Here is an 18,279-nt window from a genome sequence, read left to right on the forward strand (position 1 = left end):
AGAGAGAGAGAGAGAGAGAGAGAGAGAGAGAAAGAGAGGGACAGAGAGACAGAGAAAAAGACAGTAAATAAATAAATGGGAACCATCTTTTTAAAATATCAATTAATAAACTAAGACTTTCCTACTAGGCCTATGAAAGGCCTTTCAAGGGCGCCAGTGTAATTTAGGCTCTTAAACCAGCACTTTATTCATCTGAGTGAACGGAATCTTCAGAAGCCTTGTTTTTGTTCATTTGCTTGTCAATTATTTTCTGTATTTGGGTCTTAGGCAATTTTATCATAGTGCCAGGGCTGAAACCAATACAACCAACACTCCACAGAATTTTGACACAAGGTACCTGGATGGCTGCTGTCTTCCAGGTATCCTCCCAGTTCTAACTCGCTGTCAGGGCTAAAGCTCCCATCACTGATGTCATCAAACAACTTCTCGTCACAGTCTGGATCCAAGAAGGTCAGGTACGTATAGAATGAGGTAGTGAGGAACTCTGCCAGGTTTCCTAGCTTTACTCTGTTGAGAAGGCACTATGTTAGGGCTACAGGCAGACTGCACAGACTTCCCCTTTGAATCCCTGTGAAACTCTTCAATAGCTAATTCACACCTCTGTAGGAGCCAGTAACTACTAACCCAATACAAGACAAGAAAGAAACCCAAAATTCAATAGAAAAGTTGGGCCTGGTGGAGAATGCCTGTAATTGTAGCACTTGGGAAGTAAGAGCAGGAGGAACAGAAGGCTGGGCCCATCTTCTGCATCACAGAAAGCTTGAAGCCAGCCTCGACAACGTAAGACTGTGCCTCAAAAAGCAAAAGAATCAAAAAATTTATTCACAAGTATAAAGTGAAATGGACAGAGCATTTAAAAGTCAAAAGAGTCATAACAAATTTTTGTCCCCAAGCCTAAAAAAATACAAATCTACTTTCCTGATCAGCTCACAACTTTACAAAATAAACTGTGCAAACCCCTTTTAGTTAGAATCAACCTCCAGGATTTCTCTCCCTTAACAACTGGATTAGAGGAAATAATTTCTATCCCTTAACAACTGGATTAGAGGAAATAATTTCTCTCCCTTAACAACTGGATTTGAAGCAATAATTTCTCTCCCTTAACAACTGGATTAGAAGAAATAATTTCTTTCCCTTAACAACTGGATTAGAAGCAATAATTTTCCTGGTGTGCTTGACTTGCCATGAAACATGGTGAGCTGGGCGCAGGAAATTTCTGATGGAAGACACATGCCTCAGAGTTAAGGTTCTCTCTATAAGGGAGTCACTGGATTAATTTAGCATCTTCAGATTGACACCAATGCACCCTGCACAGGCCCTATTGTATTGGGCTAAGAAATGCCCCACTGAAAACTGGCAGCTTGGGTCTTGCTAAAGAGGTATCAGCAACCAAGATCCTGGGAGTCCACATTGTTTCTGCTCTACAGAAATGTCATATACTAAAGTGGGAGACAACAGGATCTCCCTCTGAGCTACCAGCACCAGATCAGGATTTAGTCAATATGTGTGAAAACCTAAGAATCCAGGATAGAATTGTTTATGGAGGAAATGAGACTATGCAATACAACTGTTACCTTCACAGACACCCATGTTTCAATGGGCAAAAGGCATATGACAAGATGACAACTGGGGAAGAGAAGCCTGCCCTTAAATGAACAAAAGCCTTCTCGTGGAGCCAAGGGCCAGTTCCAAGGCTTGTTTTGTTTTGCTCTGGGGTTGGGGAAGTAGGCCAGAAAACCAAATGCAATGGAAACCTCTTGTCTCGTACAGGTGAAAGGAGTGGGCTTTATGAGGCTAAAGAGAGCTCGAAGAAAGAAGACAGTCACTTAAAAAGCTTTTGGCCGGGCGGTGGTGGCCCACGCCTTTAATTCCAGTACTAGGGAGGCAGAGGCAGGAGGATCTCTGTGAGTTCGAGGCCAGCCTGGGCTACAAGAGCTAGTTCCAGGACAGGCTCCAAAGCTACAGAGAAACCCTGTCTCGAAAAACAAAAAACAAAACAAAACAAAACAAAACAAAAAACAGACTTAAATATAAAGAAGTCCAATGAGATTCAACCTTAATTATCAAGAACTGAACTGGGAGCTGGAATGTTGCTCTGGGGTAGAGAGCATATAAGCCTGAGGCCCTGAATTTGATTCCTAGCATTGCAAAACTAACTGCAATTGAATACAACAGGTAGCTGTGGGAGCCCCAGCATTGCAAGTTTTCCACAGTTCTCTGCATGGTGCTTTGTAAGCAGAAGGCCTTAGGCCTAGGGGTTATAGGTTGGTTCAGGATCCCCAAAGTGCTTCTGTACCTATCTGTCTTACAGTCCTGGCACTCTGAGCTTAAGGTTCTTTGTCTAGAGATGAGACCTAGCTTGTCACAAAGCAAAGACTAAATGAGACAACATTCAAGACATAATGCAAAACTCCTAACTGCATACTATAATCTTTTTACAGTGATCAGATTTCAATAAAATAATGTATTTTGTAAGTTGGTTCATTATAGGGCTATATTTTCTTTTGGCCATGATGCTATATATACTAGGTGGCAACTTAGCCAAGCTAGAGGCAGACTGCTCCGAAGTGGATGCTGATGGGAGTTCCGATTCTAGCCCTGCAAATGTAGACAGCACCACAGTGGGGACTGTCTTGACTGATATTCCTAAGAGGCCAAGGACAGCCTGCATGGGAAGCCACTTTTAGGCTATGATGGGCCCCATAGGAAGCTACAAGGGCCCAGAGGACAACTTTAGGAGCTGCAAAAAAAAAAAATCAATTGAGTCCAAAGTTAGAAAAACAGTCAAGTTCACCTTGAAGGACAAAAGTGAGGTGATAAAAGGAGCCAGTCATCAAAAGATCTTACATGATACAAGTTATCTGCCTAAAACTATGGGGACACAAGAAGATATGGTGCTGTAGACAGGCAGGACAGCAGAGGGTTGTTTCTTATGTATGGTGTTTTAGTTCTGCAAGATGGGAAGTTCTAGAGATCAGTCTCACATGATGGAAATGCACTTGGCACACTGGTCTGCCTACTTAGATATGGTGGAAAGGGCAAGGTAAAAGGTACTTTACCTGAAATTAAGAAAATGGTCACGCTTTTCCTGTGGCAACAGGTGGGAGGAGGCGAGAAGAGGGAACTTGACTTCAAACACTGTCAGCAGCTGTTAAGCTAGCCCAAGAGACTCCTCTCTCTGCCTGGGGAAGGTACCATGGTCTGTCTGCACAGCTGAGGCTCCACTGGGGAGTTATCTGACATACTCTCAAGAGATTCATGGAGATGAGGATATAGAGTCTAGAGAAATCTACCATGCATCACTCAGAGGGACAAAATGAGAAAGGTACTCCTATTGAGTTAGCAACCCTATTCACCTAAGGTGCCTAAGATTCACACCCGAGAGTCATACTCTAGGCTAACAGACCCAAATAGCTCTTATGCTACTGAAGCTGGTGCAGAGTGACTCATGCAGGACTAATAAGGTGCTCTGTTTCTGGGGGCCCTCGAGAAATCTGTCAAGTCAGCTTTAATTGTGCACCTCTGGCCCCTCCCTAGGTCATGTTCCAGGAAAGACACCTCTGAGAGACTGCTGTGTTCACCTCTCTATGACGGTGCACTTCCAGAGCCCAGGAAAGAATAATAAGCATCAACCCAATGTTTCTTTAGACCTGATTCTAGTTTTCCATGGGAGATAGAATTAGATTAATTTCCTTCTTACTCTGAAATTCTGCATGTCTAGGTTCAGAAACTGATGCAAACAGTGAGGAAAGGACAGTAAAAGACTTTCAGAAAGGTAAATGCTATTCTTATTTAATGAAAAGAAATCCCAACTTACCTAGCACCTCCAAAATATCCATCTTCTAGTTTCCTAATTGTAGAAAGAACTGCAGGATGAATGTCTGATCCATCATTGGCTAATGAAAAAAAAATAATGAGTGAGTTTTCTTCATCTGGGAGTACAATATTCTCACTAGCACGACCCAATCAAAACCCTTATGGTACAAAAGATTCCTGAGACAGAGAGGCCAAACGACTAAGGATCCCCTTCAGTATTTGCCACTGTCCACAGCAATTGTCCTAAACATTTAGAGAAGAGCCCATGACCCAGCAGATGGAGTTCATGGAATTACTGAGCATGGTGTGTGTGACAGGGAAGGTGAGTGTGGGCCGGCCGGTCATCCGCCAGCAGGTGCACAGATAGGCCAGCTCGATCCTCAGCATCTCCACAATCATCTCGTTGTCCAGGGCCAGGTAGAAGTGATGCTGGTCGGTGAACTGAAAGTTAGAACAGGCCAAGTCAAGGGCCACCCTTCACTTATTCCCACACGACACCAGTCACTCAAGGCAGCGCTGATCCTGAACCTGCTGTCCAGAAAGATGTTTGGTATTGGCCTCAATCAGGTGGCCACTTTCTCTGAGATGAGACATAACAAATCTGTCATGTGCCTAGCAGCTGCAGCCACACAGGTACGATAGGAAAGGTGTGCTCTTAGACCTGCCATCAGCTCCTCCCACAGGGATAAAACTGTCCTCACCACAAAGGGCAAATCAAAGTGGTAATTGCTACCCCTCTGGGGGATTCTGGGTTTGCAAATACTTTCCAGGCGAGGGAGAGCTGGGACGGCTGTCCATCTGACTGATGCCTGCCTAATGCCAACCAGAGGTACTGCCACAACAATGAAGATGAAAATCCGACTGTTCTCCTGACCTCTGTGCTCGTGCACACTCAGCTCTACATTTAGAATTTGGTACTAAGGGAAATGGTTTGCAAGGTTTAAAGTGGCAGCTACCGAGGCAAGATCCCACAGCCAACCACATGTTCAGGCAGGCAGGGGTCCATGCTGTGTCTCACAACTGGCAAAGTGACCACACTGTCTATCTTTCTAGCTGCTTCCACTAGATTAGTTTTCTTCAAGAACAAACATTCTGAAGATAAGTACCACAGCCATTAAACTGTGGGCTGGGGTCCTGCACATCAGTCCAGCTGTTTATCATACTGAGGGTCCTATGACAACCTTCACAAGGGTTAGGGACTGTTAAGTTTAGGTGATATGAGCCAACTGATGTGTCACATTGTAAATCATGTATTCATGTCTGGAAGTGATGACATACTCAATTTGATTCAAGTAACATCCATCGAGTACCTACTGTAAGCATTTTCTATCCCTCCACCTGATCCCAGGCATATAAAATCTTTCCATGTTTCAGGTAGAAATGCTTACCAGACAGAAAAGAGAACTTAATGAGAGGATGCTGGCTAATTTCTACTGCTGCCACTTTTTTTTTCCTTCAGTTTCTTTTTGCTTGCTTGTTTGTTTGTTTTTGAGACAGGGTCTCAACTGTGGCTGGTCTAGAACTCACATAGACCAGACTGGCCTTGAACTCATGGAGCTTCACCTGTCTCTGCTTCCCCAGTGCTGAAATTAAAGGCATGCACCAGCATGGCCAGCTGGCCTGCTCTTGTTACCTGGGGTGTAAAAGTGAAGATCTGGTTTCTAATCACATAGAGTTTAGAGGTGCCGAGGACACCAATGTGGCGATATGGTCGACCACTCAACTTCATATTCTTATTTCGTCCTATTTGAAATATAAAGGAGAAAGCAGAGTTAGAGAAATTAGAGTAAGAGCTATTTCTAGTGATGTCGGCTAAGTCTGGGCTTAATTTTGTGTCCGACAATATACTCAGGAGTTTGTTTTCCTAATACCACACATGGCATTTTAAAAAGTGGGACAAAGCTGAGCAGAGAACACATCTCACCCTCTCTCTTCATGCATGGACATGAACAAGGCCAGTTTGTTCTAGATGGAACAGAACTACTAAAAGAACTTTATTAATACTGGCTTTGAATTTATTTAGTAGTCAGCTATAAACTGAACAAATTCAGATTCTAAGAAAAGAGAACTGATTCCTACTTTAGTGGGTACAATGAGCATTTTGGGGCATCACAGATAACAATTAGAAGCTGTATCCAGATACTAGTGACTCTTTCAACTGTGACATTCCAAAGGGATTACTTATTCTCCAATAGATCTACCAGACAGTGGGGCCCTCCTATGGTGGGATGGACTAATCAAACTGAGGGGAATTTGCTTGCCTGCCCATTCTTCACAACGAAGAGGAACAACTGGTTGACCTGCTTAGTGCTCTGCCCAGGTCTTCAGAACTTAGAACAAGGTTTTCCTCGGGCCCAACCCTAGAACCAAATATACCCCCAATGCTTCCCTGACCTACCAAGTTTGGCATATACGTGACTAAGAATCCGGCCTGGCTGGACTCGAACTGGATGCACATCAGAGATGCTCTGGACATTTACCCCATGTTGCCGCAACAGCCCCTTAATGTGACTGTTTTCTGCCAAAACAGCGACTGCAAACAAGAACAAAGAACCTGCATCAGATCTGTGTCTGCTGTCTCTTCACACTGACACACGGAACTGATTGTCCCTTCTGTCCAGCACCAGGCGTTGCTAGCACATTCCCTGTGCTTGGCTTTGAAAACAGTGGTGTCTGTCCTGCTGCACTCCCTGTTTTTCTGTCCTAACTGTACCTCAACACACACAATATACTTATCTGTCAAGTGCCCTTACTACGCAGGACACTCTGAGAGCTTGTAGAAATAGCCTTCACTAGGCTCCACACCAACTTAGCCTATCTGAAATAATGCCTTGCCTCCCTCCGGGTTCACATTTATCTAAACACGCCTTGTGTCCTTTCACATAGGGGTAGGAGTACAAACAGCTACCTAAGGGGATGTCAGAAATCTGGGCTCTTGCTCCCAAAAGGCAGAGGAAATGAGAATACCACAGTGTCTGCTTACAGGGAATGCTTTAGCCTGGGGAAGAGAAGGAGAGAATATCTTTCTTTTCCCTAGGAAACAAAGTACGCCTGCTGGTGGAGATATCAGTAGAAGCAGTCCTGCTTCTACTGATGTCCTAGAAGCACAGCACAAAACCCCACAGATGAGAAAGAGCACCCATGCAAACTGGTTTGAGTCCTTGGCTCTCTGGCTGACAGGGACCTCCAGAATCCGGGCCCTGGCAGTTGATGGAGAAATTAGTCTTAGCTTAGGGCCACATCAGTGATGACTGGGTGGTATCTATCATACCAGTACTGCCTGTCTTTATGAGAAAGCAGTGTGCTGGTAAAGGGATGGGGTCTGGAAGGGGCTTGCTGAATAGGAAGCCAGTCACAGGAAGCAGCTGGTATCTTACCCAACTGCAGCAGAGCCTTTCAGAAATTAGAGGGTCTCAGGGCTATGCTCGGTCCAGAGAAAAAAAGCTAAGCTACTGTTACGGTGTCTTCCCCAAATCCTACCATTGTATCCATAGGCTGGGGTGGGTGCTGAACATGCGATACACATAAATGCCACAGAGAGCTGAACATTACCCCCTTACATCTACATACCACCTGACGCTTTTTAAACGGTTTTAATACCCATGATCTCATCTTTCCAGCGAACCTTAAGAGAAGCCATGAGAATGCTTAATTAGCCCAAAACAGATGGGGGAGAACTGGAGCCTAACCCCCCTCTTCCCCAGGTCTCAAATAAGATTGCTCATCTGCAGGACTGACCATGGTTTCCCTCAACACTTTGAAAATTACCCCTTGTGAAACTGCCGCTGACAAAGAGAATTGCACATTTATCAAAGTTGCACCGCTCCCAGTCTCTGGAAGATTGCGTCTTTCAGGGAGTGATTGTAACTGACACTGGGGAGAGCTTCATAGTCTGATGCAATCACATGAGCTCCCCTTCTCTATTCTGAGTGTGTGGGGGGACATGCATGTGCCATAGCATGTGTGTGTGGGGGGGTAAAAGGGCAACTTGCAGGAGTCAATTCTCTTGTTCTACTATATGGGCTTCGGGGATTGAACTCTGGCTGTCAGGCTTGGTGGCAAAGTGTTATTATCTGTTGAGGTATCTCACTGGATCTGCATGAGTTTCTTCATGCTAGATCTGCTGAATGTTGCTCTGTTCTACTACATCAAAAAAAATGCTAGGGTGAAGAGATGTCTGAATAGTTAAGGGTGCTCACTGCTTTTCCAAAGGATCCAAGTTTGACTCCCATCACCCACATCAGGTGGCTCACAATTGCCTGTAACTCCAGCTCCAGAAATCCTAACACTTTCTGGTCTCCTTGGGCACTGCACATATTTGCAAATTCATACTCAGACGCACACGCGTGCATGATGCGCGTGCGCACACATACACATAATTAAAAATAAAATCAATAGATTAAAAAAGGTTGGTTGAGATCTATTAATATATCCCAGCCCACAGCTGGAAAAGAACTCTTGTAGTTTTAAGAGACTAATTAGCAGAATATGTGTTGACCAAGTGTGGAGACTAAGAAGTGCAGCTGGATCAGCCTACCAGGGTGTCAATAATAGGTTCCCACCTCCAGTTGTCAGCTGAGATCCCTGAATGAATAAGTTAACCGCTAAGCTTCAGGGAGATAAGCAATGTGGCAAATGTTACCTAATGAGAATGTTATGGTGATTAGGTGTACTCTGCATACACTATTGATGAGATGTCAACTTCCAGCTCCTCTCATTGTATCATGGGCATGCTCATTAAAAGGGGCCAGTGGCCCCAAAGAGGAATGCTTTCTTATTTGTTCAATCATGATTTTCAATGTGTGGGTGCACAGGTGTCAGTCAACACAGAAGAGAATACAAGCAGTATCCTTAATAAGTGTAAAACCTAAGCCAGACATGGTGGTTAATGCCTATAATCTTAGTACTTAGGAGACTGAAGCAGGAGGATGTCTGTGAGCACAAGGCCAGCTTTGGCTATGTATTGAATTCAAGGTCAGCCAGTTTTACAAACTAAGACTCTGTTTCAAAGGAACAAAAACTATGCAAACGAACAAAGGTATGTAGCTAAATTTAGGAGCAATGTGTTATATCCACAGTGGCTGACATTTGACAGCACCTGAGTGAGTGTTCTACAAGGTCCTCAAAACGTGTCAGAGCTGCCAGTTCCTTAGTAGAGGAAACAGAAGGGACTGCTGCTCTCGGTGCATACCATAGGCCAGACCTAGATCGAAAGCCTCCTCTATAGCTATCTCCATTGCTTGCAGGATCCCTTGGGGAAGAGCAAGTGTCCCAGCAGCCCTGAGAAATGGCCTGTTGGGGTACCCTTGGAAAGGCAGCCCCATTGGGATTCTTACCTTTTTGGAAGAAGAACTGGCTAAAGAGGAAGGAAGGGAGGAAGCTGGTGGCAAGACCTGAGACCGTCAAGAGACAAATGATCCACTTCACTTGGGTTCTGAGTTTGCACCAGGCTCAGACTCCACTTGTCCGAGTGACAGTAATGAAGAATGATGCTCAATGACTTATTTGTGCTCCAGTGATAATCAAGATTTAGATTCCAGAAAACAACTCCTTTGTAAGAAGTAAATTTGTAGGTGGGAAGAATCCCGTTGCTTTTGGGGCCTACCTAAGTTATACAAAGTTTCTCGTAGATTCCTACATCTTATTGTACAAAAATCACTTTCTTTCTCTCTCCCTTTTTTCCTTTGTCAAGGTCTTACTATGCAGGCTAGACTGGCCTTAAACTCTCTATGAAGCCAAAGGTGACCTTGATCCTACAGCTCTTACTTCCCTAATGCTGGGAACTCTTGACCTTCCTGCTTCAGCCTTCTGAGTACTAGGATTAGAGGCACGCACTGCTAGAACCCAGCTAAACACCCTTTCAAATTTTTTAATAACTAGGGAACAATGTTAATGGAAAATTAACATTGATTTTATACATTCAAGATGGACAGTAAAAACGCTTACAAACCTTGTACTACAACATCAGGTTTGACTGAAGTAGCAAATCTTCTATTTAAGGGATCAATTTCACCAGTGGCAAGGAATCCCTAAGAAGAGAGGAGCATTAACATTATGAAACACTGCTTTAACTAAGATTTCACCTTGTTCCTACACTTGAAAACAACATATTTGGGGGCTCAAACAGTCAAAAACCTTTTCTTCATATTTGTTGATTGTCTTTCTCTCCATAATAGAGTATACTACTCAGAATGCACTGATCAATGTATTGTATGCTTGGTGCTTAGCTCTGAGGGTTACTCAAATATACCCCACATTGTGTGAGTGAAAGAAAGCTATGACTAGTGCTAGCCAAGTTCCTGCATGTGCACTGCCACACCCAAGTCTCCTATGTCCATCACTGTTCTACAGCTGGGGAAGCCGAAAGCGCTATAGTGAGACTTTGGTTCAGGGCTGCCTGCTTTGGAACATAAAACTCTTGCCATCTTGTTATCTGAGCTCTTTCAAAATATACCTTCTTGCACTTTCTAGGAATCATCCAAGCATCCAAAGGGGATGAAGGTGACATGAGATGGAATGGACCTACTGGGCCCATAGGGAGACTTTTATATTGGAGAGGAGGTCTCAGGGGAGTGGAGTTATTTATTTCCTACCTTACATGGACTGAAATCTGAGCTGAAATGCACTGTGCAGACAATTAAGCCCAAATTTTCACTTTACAGGTGAGGCAACTGAGGCCCAGAGAGGTTAAGAGACCTGCCAAAAGTCACTGAGCTGGTTGGAATCAAGACTGGCTTACAAAAGAATATATGTGAACTGCTATAAATTAAGCTATGACCGTGAAACTTGGGAGATTAAACATACCTGGGAACCACCTCAGCAACCAATGTTCCCAGGTGATGTGTCCACTGTGCTATCTTTCACGGTCTTTACCACTCCAGTGCCCCAGTAACATTCTGATGCACTGTCCTCTTCCCCACTTTTATAGGTGGCGAAGCACACAGGCTGGCCAGCCTCATGTGGTCAGTCCCTTTCTTCTTTAGGCTCCTTCCCCACACCAGAATTCTCAGCTGAAGTTTCTCACTCAAGACGGGGAGATGCATTTTAAAGCTTTTCCAACAGAAGCCTGGAGGCAAGAGGGTATGGGTCAAGAGGAGGGTTGGTGTGGGCTGCGGTATCTGAAGGATGATATGTGCCTGCTGTTTCTTTCTAGAGAGATCTGAAGAGCCCTTCTGCTTCTGTGTATTGGGCTGAGAGAGCTTCTAGCCCATCTAATAACTTCCTAAATCCTGTCTTTTCTAAGATCAGATGTGCTAATCTTGGCTAAAAAATGTTCCCATGTCTGCTGAGCAGCAATGCAAACAGATTCTAACTACGTACCAGAGATTCTGGTGAGAGGGAGCCAGGGAGCATGGCATGTAGCTGATCTGACCTGGTTTATTAAAATATGGATATGCAAGGCCAGAGAAAAGACAGGGTCCCAAGACAGCCCAGGCGACCTTGAAGGTAATAAAGCTGTACATGCTATTGGCAGTCACTTAGTACAGAGAACCACTGTGCTTTTCCCAATTTCCTATACTCCAATCAGATGGATGGCTTTCCACCCTCGAAACCCTACCTCTGCCAGCAGAGAGCTAAGGATGTACAAGGACTGTCCCCAAAGATGGGGCAGCTTCCCCAGTGGAATTCGGTCTACCGTGTGAGGGTTCTTGTACTCTTCATCCACCTGGCAGAGAAAATGAACAGTTCAAGGTTAGCAGTATCTTATATTAGGAGAGCATACTGAAGATTTATAAAGCAGTTCTCAGCCTGCAGTCCACTTCTGTGCAATACAGGATGGTGGACTGAGAAGGCAAAAGTTCCTCTCTCAGCATCCCATGACTATAAGCAACAGAGGGGGACTTCAAATCTTGATCTGGTCCTAGGCCAGTGCTCCTCCCATAAGCCTACCTGCGGCCACTGGTGCTGGATGCTTGACTTGCCTGCTCTATACCCAGCTGTCGGCAGCAGGAAGCGCCATAGTTTTTGTTTGTGGCTGGTTGTGTTCTCATAAAAAAAACAACCATCAGTCTGCACAAGCAGAGTGCATAGCTGGATGTCAAGCCTGGTTTCTTCTTCTGGCTTACCATCCCCAGGGACGTGCGCCCATGCAAGAAAATTACCAGAAGGTGGCACTATGCGTTGAGGAAAACCAATAGTGCTGCTGCCACTCCCCAGCCTACCTCCTTCAGAAAGTGGAATTTTCCGGGAGCTTTATCTCATCAGCATAAGCTTCTGTGCTTTTTTGTCCTAGCAATGCCTGCTTGTTTTGAGGATAGTGTCAGCTACATATGGGATGCTCTTCTAAACTCCATGCTTCCTTTCAGGTTTTAGTCATTGAAACACTGAATAAGGTAGTCACTCAAAGGAAATAGAAAACATTTATCCATCTACAGGGGCAAAAATGGTATGACAAATGTTTGTGTATGTGGGGTTCAATCTCAGTACTGTGGATTAACCAGTGATATTATTAATATACTTAGAAAAGATTTATATTTCTTGGTAGTAAATATTTTTTAAAAAACAAGTTTTGCACACACTGAATGGAGTTGTCACTGGTAGTCAAAGAGTCAAAAAAGAAATAGCATGGAAGGATATTCTTCAGAATGTAATTCTGTGGTTGCTACTGGGTCATACATTAGGGATAACAAATGTTTTCTTCTTTCTACAGAAGTCTGCATAGATTTTACAATGTATAGGATTACTTTTACAATTGGCTAGCACATTAAATACAACTATTAAGGAAGATTGCAAGAATCTAGAATGAGAACTATCTAAAGAACAGAAAGCCCACAAACTTTCTAGGTCAAAAAAATGAACTTGTTCTGCCCTCTTTTCCACTAGAGTTCAATTCTATCTCTTCATGGAAGCACCCCTCTCCTCCCTACTCTGGTCCTTCTGAACGACTATTTACAGGTGCATGTGTACCCCATCTTTGCTTCCGTCTCTCCTATAGCTGCCTCCACCTCCTAGCCTAGTTCCACTTTCACCTTGCCTACGCACTCAACGAAACAGAACCACCTTGTGTACTACTCGCTAAGCTGTGTCAGGCAGGGAGTGGCTGCTCACTACATGTTTGCTGGACATACCTTCACTAGTCCCCAGCTGTGCAATGAAGGTCCCCAGACAGTGGCACCTTGCCCAAGCATACAGGCTGCATGCCACTGCAGTCCCAGACTTTTTCTAATTTGCACAAAGCTGCCATAGAGGTTTGTAGTATCTTGCAAGATTCTTTCCCAGAGGTCTCAGTACGTGTTATTGATTTGACTAAAGACCCTTGCCAAGTCTCACTTGCAAAGCCAACACAAAATGAAATTAAGGTAAAATGCTGGTACCCAGTATATAAGCTAAATATACTGCATAAAGAGGATATTGGATGACAATCAGAAACCTGTCAGTGTGATATTTAGGAGAGAGAGTTGTAGAGTAACATTTTATTATTCACAACCAGCATAATCCACCAGGAAGAAAGTGTAGCTCTAACCAAGCAGTGACAATGGTCAGTGAATGTACATTTTGGGAAAGCAGGAATGGCTAGTTTCTACTATAAAATAGGGGTACTGCCATTGAAGGTATGCATTTTCTCTTGTTTGGTTTCCACCTTCCTGACATTGATGCCTCAGTACTAGGGAATGAGCAATATGAACAAGGGACATGAAAATGTCACTAAGTGAAGTGCCCCAGACACCCTTCACCCTCATCAGCATTCACTCTATCCATGGCATATGGATACAAATATAAAATTAAGAAATTTGCAGACAATGCTGCTATGAACATAGTTGAGCATATGCTTTTGTTGTATGATAGGGCCTCTCTTGGGTATATTCCCAAGAGTGGTATTGCTGGGTCCAGGGGTAGGTTGATCCCAAATTTCCTGAGAAACTGCCACACTGCTTTCCAGAGTGGTTGCACAAGTTTGCATTCCCACCAGCAATGATGAGTGTAACACTTTCTCCATACCCTCTCCAGCAAAGGCTATCATTGGTGTTTTTCATTTTAGCCATTCTGACAGGTGTAAGATGGTATCTTAAAGTTGTCTTGATTTGCATTTCCCTGATCGCTAAGGAAGTTGAGCATGACCTTAAGTGTCTTTTGGCCATTTGAAGTTCTTCTGTTGAGAATTCTCTGTTCAGCTCAGTGCCTCATTTTATAATTGGGTTGATTAGCCTTTTACGGTCTAGTTTCTTGAGTTCTTTATATATTTTGGAGATCAGACCTTTGTCAGTTGCGGGGTTGGTGAAGATCTTCTCCCAGTCAGTGGGTTCAAGAACAATCACAATGGGTTTTTGATCCTACTGCACGTACTGGCTTTGTGGGAGCCTAGGCAGTTTGGATGCTCACCTTACTAGACCTGGATGGAGGTGGTGGTCCTTGGACTTCCCACAAGGCAGGGAACCCTGATTACTCTTCAAGCTGATGAGGGAGGGGGACTTGATCGGGGAAGGGGAGGGAAATGGGAGGCGGTGGCGGGGAGGAGGCAGAAATCCTTAATAAATAAATAAATTAAAAAAAAAAGAAATTTGCAGACTTCCTGACACATAGAAAACATCCCCGGAAGATTTCACAATTTAATCTGCATGGTGAGGCATGACAGAAGTCTTGTCCTTAATGTACATAAGGAAGTTTGGATAATGTGAAAATGTCTGTTCATGCAACAACGAATACATGGAGTTGGTGGAAACTCAGCCTGGTAGGAGTGAGTGGAGTCTGGTCCCTGCTCCGGGGCTGTCTTAGACTGCACAGGTTCCAAAGACTCCTTCAGTATAGTCAGGCTCTTGCATGGCCTTTGGTCATGTGTGTACGGGCCTTATTCAAACACAGATTAAGTACAGGTATGTATGCTCCAAAGCTCTTTAGTTGCTGCCTCACTAGGATATTTATTCATGGTCAAGCATGTTCTGCATGTTTCTCAAAGCCTTAACTCCTCCTAGGAATGGATGGGAAAACTAGCCTTTAGAAAGCACTTCTGGAGAAAAAGGTCATTTGGCCTAAAAGGTGGGTGGAGAATACCTGAAAGTCAAGCCTGAACCCACTTGGCCTGGATGAGCAGCACGAGGGGTGTGGCACACTGATTACCTTGTCTGGCGGGATGGCATAGAGTTCTGGCACCAAGTGGATCCCATCTTTGCCTCTGATTAATATTCCCTCCAGAGCTTCTCGGTATTCTTGGACCTGGAAAGCAGCCCCAGCACATTTAGTGTGACAGAGGTTGTCAGTTCATGATGCAATGGCAATACAACTTAGAAACCAACAACACACTAGGCCTCTTGGCAACAAATAGGGCAAAACATGCTAAAATGTTTGGCTGTAGAAGACCAGAGAGGGACTCCTGCTGACAGTGTTAGGAGAAGGGGGACACCATTGCTTGTCCCTCCCTGAGACCAGCCACACTTGCCAAGTTTCCAGGGAGAGGGGAAGGGTAGCCCCCGAGGAAGTAGCTGTTTGGGCCTTAAACTTTCCACTGTACTATCATTTATACTATACCAGATATCATTCCCATACTCTTATAGTTTAAATAATTTGCTCTTAAGTTGTCTCATATGTAAAATTTGTCTTACCAAGTTTAAAACATCTTGGGCTAGAAATCTTATCTTAGGCAGCATGGGGAAAACCTTTTTTTTAAAAAAGTAATCCCTCCTTAAGAATTCCCAGGTGTCTCACCAGGAATTCTTATGCAGAGATAGTATCTTAGAATGGAAATTTTTAACACAGAGAGTAAAAAATTAAAGAGCCATATAGAAAACGTTTCTGAATTGATTCTGAAAAGAAAATTAAGACTTTGTCAATTAGTAGGAGTAGACCCAGCAGAAATTGTGATGCCTTTTACTAATGCTGAAAACTCCTCATTATGGACAGAAAATGAATACTGGCAAAGAGTTTCCAGTAATTTTGGGGAGGGATTAACAACAAATATCCCAAATGCAAGAGAGTTCAGTTTATAAAGAGAACTAATTGGATCCTTCCTCACATTGTACAAGGAATACCAATTTCTGGAGCCTACATTCTATACCGATGCAAAAAAATCAGACAAAGCAAGTTATAAGTCAGGAAATTTAAGTAAAGCAGCTGCTCCAAGTCCTTATGATTCTGTTCAAAGTCAGAATTATATGCTAATCTCAGGGTATTATTAGATTTTCCAGAGCCTCTTTTGTGTACCATGGATATATTTAACAAATTGTGGTTCTTTAACCTCTCCAAGATCTGCTGCATATGACATTTAAAATGTTAAGTTTTCTGCAGTGAACCATGACCATTCCTAACAATGACCGTTTTAAGTCTCCAAGGATGATGGGGACCCACAATAATTCCAACTGGATCGTGGTAATGCTACTAAGCTGATAAACAACACCCAAAGATCAGCTTTGGACCACAAACTGATCAGGAAAATTTCAAGGTGGCTAGCTGAGGTGATCCAGCCTCATGCACCATTCCAGTCAGGACTTCAGATAAGCCCTATACTTTCCCATTACACAGAGACTGGCAAGAAATGATACAGCTAGCTCTCCCAGTAGTTGACCATTATTTCAATTTTCTCAGGGTCCTCAGGAGATGCCATTACTCCACATACATCAGGATGCAGTCTAGAGAACAAGACACCCACATTCCCAAGAGATTGGTTGGGTGAGTTTTGGTCATTCGGTGGCTTATGGATATTTGTCATTATTTAGATGAGTTGGTTACAAGTTGTTATTGGTAATGGTCAAGAAACAAGCTGAACAAAGGAAATTAGATTTAGGGATCTCATTCCAAAAAGAAAAAGGGGGATATAGAAATGATAGGTAGATTGTTGAATCTACTTTTAAACTAAAAAGGCAACTAACTACTAGTCTTAAATATTTTACATTGGTATGGACTTTTGTATATCGATACAAATTTAAGGTTATTTTTGTTAGAACACACTGTACATATGTTTCTACTCTTATTTAAGGTATTGTACCTATGCAGCTCATTTAACAGAGTAATGTGCATTTCTAGTCTTTGAAAGTTATTACTACAAACTATTTAGGATAATAAAGAAATGCAGGTTAGCAGTCACTTTTGTCAATCAAACTTGTAGTCATGTTAGGTATGCTTTCAAGGTCAAACAGAGATAGATTTTAGATAGACAGGGCTTCTTCAAACACTTCAGAGAGGTACATAATGTGACATTTAAGATATTTTAATAACATAAGGCTTTTCATGACAATGAAACATGTCTGCTCCTGGCAGCACCAATCTACTTCCTGCTTCATCTGTATCAGATCCTCGAAAAGGACCTTCCTAGCTATGAGTGAACTTACAATATTTGATATATAATATGTGGACCCTGAATGCACAAAATAGGATGCTTGGCTAAAAGGGGAAGTGTGAATGAAAAGCTCTTGAAAGAAATCTGTGACTGCCGAGACTGATTAGTGATTTGAATTCGGTGCTGTGGAGAGACTGGAATGCTGCAGCTCCAAAGGCTAGTGACCCTCTAGAACAGCCATTCCTTGCCCACCTCTCTGGTAGAATTAGTATCCTGTGACTAATAATAAAAACCTTCTGAAATTTTTTAATTTAGCAAACCACTGGCTTTTACCAACCTAAAAACTCAACTAGCATCTGGGGCTTACAGAAAAGCTTCACCCATCTCACTGTACCCACCTCTCTGGTGTACCCATCCCAGCACTATATTTTAAATTTGCCTTTATTTGTGACTTACTTTCTTCTGTAAAACTAAAAAACTTCATGAAACTGTTTCCATGTTGGAACACGGAGTTTGGAGTAGCCTAAGAACATGTTCCAGAACCATGGACACTTAAAATGGTTACAGGGTAAACTATGTCTTATGCCCTTAAAAAAATATGAAGCATAGGAATTTTAATCTCATTTCCCCCTGTCCCCTTAATTATTTCTAAGTCTATTTTCACTGAAACTCAAAGTTAGTCATTCTGAGAACTTTCAGTACTTAGAATAAAAGACAAGAAGGCCCAACATAAACTCTAAACACAATACAAGAGTGAATAATGAAAGGACCTTACCATTTGAAGTGTACTGCCTATGTTCCTGAACACTGGGCTTTCAAAAGCCAAAATGCATGAGACTACTGCCCACCTCCTTCTCTTCCAGACCCAGGATATGATCAGAATGGGCTCTGAGAAGCCAGAGTGAGATCCTGGTCAACAGGATCTATTGGCACTATTGAATGTAGTGGAAATTAGCAGATAGGGTGTACCTGGAGGAAGTTAGTCATTAAAGTTATTCCTCTCCTTTTAACTTATTTATCTTAGTTATTTTGTCACAGCAATAGGAAGGCTTGTAATCTAAGCTTGTCTTTTTAATAAAATCACTTGGGCTCGGATGTAGAGAATGGGAAGAACAGGGAGTAAAGCTGGAGCTTGATACACTAAACAAAGTTACCGTCTGCTCTGAAAGGAATAAAAGGAACACCTATCCGAGATAGACAGGAACTATGCCTCCTAGCTCGCATGCCCTTGTCTAGTTCCCCCAACTCCCACTCTT

The 18,279-nt window shown here is 43.1% G+C and overlaps 1 protein-coding gene across 5 annotated transcripts in view; it reads right to left on the reverse strand.

The window, feature by feature from the left end:
* Positions 1-18,279, reverse strand: part of Phka2 (phosphorylase kinase regulatory subunit alpha 2) — an 89,978-nt gene that overhangs the window by 32,199 nt on the left and 39,500 nt on the right. For 4 of the 5 annotated variants that reach the window (XM_026784856.1, XM_026784855.1, XM_026784854.1 and 1 more), the window contains exons 12-19: positions 14,872-14,967; positions 11,375-11,482; positions 9,767-9,845; positions 6,215-6,349; positions 5,450-5,559; positions 4,113-4,257; positions 3,818-3,896; positions 338-507 (exon numbers count right to left, since the gene is read on the reverse strand). In XM_026784856.1, coding sequence (XP_026640657.1) covers positions 338-507; positions 3,818-3,896; positions 4,113-4,257; positions 5,450-5,559; positions 6,215-6,349; positions 9,767-9,845; positions 11,375-11,482; positions 14,872-14,967 — 922 coding nt within the window. The other variant, XM_026784857.1, reaches the window with a different exon arrangement.

Source organism: Microtus ochrogaster, chromosome X, assembly GCF_000317375.1.
Source record: "Microtus ochrogaster isolate Prairie Vole_2 chromosome X, MicOch1.0, whole genome shotgun sequence".
In the NCBI taxonomy this organism is placed as follows: Eukaryota; Metazoa; Chordata; class Mammalia; order Rodentia; family Cricetidae; genus Microtus; species Microtus ochrogaster.